We start from the raw sequence: 1201 nt of genomic DNA on the forward strand, positions 1-1201 counted from the left end.
GGTGAGGAACTGGTTTCTGCATGCCGGGTGGGCCAATCCCTCTCAGCCTGGCTAGGCTGCTTTGTGAATGATTCCACTGAAGATTGTTTTCTTAAAAAAACTAAATATTTATTTGATTCGTATTTACAAAGGTGGGGAGGAGAGTAAGAGCAAGCCCAAGCACACCCCCACACCTGGATGGCCAGGCCCCTCACGCTGCAGAGGCAGACACAGCTGGAAGGGACAGGATTTATGTTGCATACTTGAACTACAGCGAGTGTAAGACTGGTCCTATTTACAGGGCAGAAACACTACAGGTGGAGCGTGGGGGTGGCAGAGCCAGCACCAGAGGCCTGGCCAGAGGGCACCAGCTTGCCGCCTTGCCCACCTCTCCGGAGGCATCTCCTTGGCCCCGCTGGGATTCTCTGGGAAAACAGGCCTGCTCATATGATGCTTGCTGGGGTGAAGACAGGACCCACGCACAAGGTGTCTGTGAGCTCCCAGCCGCAGGACAGAGGTTTGCACACACCCTCGGTGTCCTGGTCATCTTCTTCAGGCAGCAGCTGCCCTCGAAGAGCTTCCCTGAGAGCAAGAGACAAGTGGTGATGGCACCTGGTGTGGGGACAGAGGCCCAGAGCTTCCTGTGGCCCCTGCTTCGATATAGAGTCCAGTCTCACTACACACAGGACTTTCACCTGAGCCCTAAGCACAGACAAGAGCAGGGACAAGGGAGGCCTGTGGCCCATGTCCTCACTGTTTCTCCCCAGTGGTTCCCACTACCTAATAAAGGAAAAGTGCTCATATTTATTGAGATTTTGTGTGTGTGTGTGTGTGTGTGTGTGTGTGTGCATCAGACACAGTGCCAGGTACTTTGCGCACCCCCTGCCCCCATTACCTAAGTTCATTCTCCCAAAAGCACTGTAGGAAAACCAAACCATCTTTATTTTCCGGTAGAGGAAACTGAAACTCAGAAAGGAAGACTCAAGACCCCTCCCTAACAGGTGGGGAGATGAGGACCGCCCAGCTCTCATCCCCACACCCAGGTCTAGCCCGTTGCCTGCCAAGCCCCACTCTCACAAGTTGTCTCTTATCCTCCCTTCCCAGAAAGATTAGCTGTCCCACTATCTGATCAGCTGCTCCAACCACAGCCAGCAACCTTGCCCCACACCCAGCCCAGCCTAGCACCCAGCCTAGCCCAACCCTGCCCAGCCCAGCACCCAGC

The 1201-nt window shown here is 54.8% G+C and overlaps 1 protein-coding gene across 2 annotated transcripts in view; it reads right to left on the minus strand.

The window, feature by feature from the left end:
* Window positions 1–214: 214 nt before the first annotated feature.
* Azin2 (antizyme inhibitor 2) overlaps window positions 215–1201 on the minus strand; it is a 31864-nt gene continuing 30877 nt past the window's right edge. For both annotated transcript variants that reach the window (XM_031378743.1, XM_031378742.1), the window contains one exon: window positions 215–561. In XM_031378743.1, coding sequence (XP_031234603.1) covers window positions 423–561 — 139 coding nt within the window. In that variant the 3' untranslated portion in view covers window positions 215–422. The remainder of the gene's footprint in view (window positions 562–1201) is intronic.

Source organism: Mastomys coucha, unplaced genomic scaffold (genome assembly GCF_008632895.1).
Source record: "Mastomys coucha isolate ucsf_1 unplaced genomic scaffold, UCSF_Mcou_1 pScaffold18, whole genome shotgun sequence".
Taxonomy (NCBI): Eukaryota; Metazoa; Chordata; class Mammalia; order Rodentia; family Muridae; genus Mastomys; species Mastomys coucha.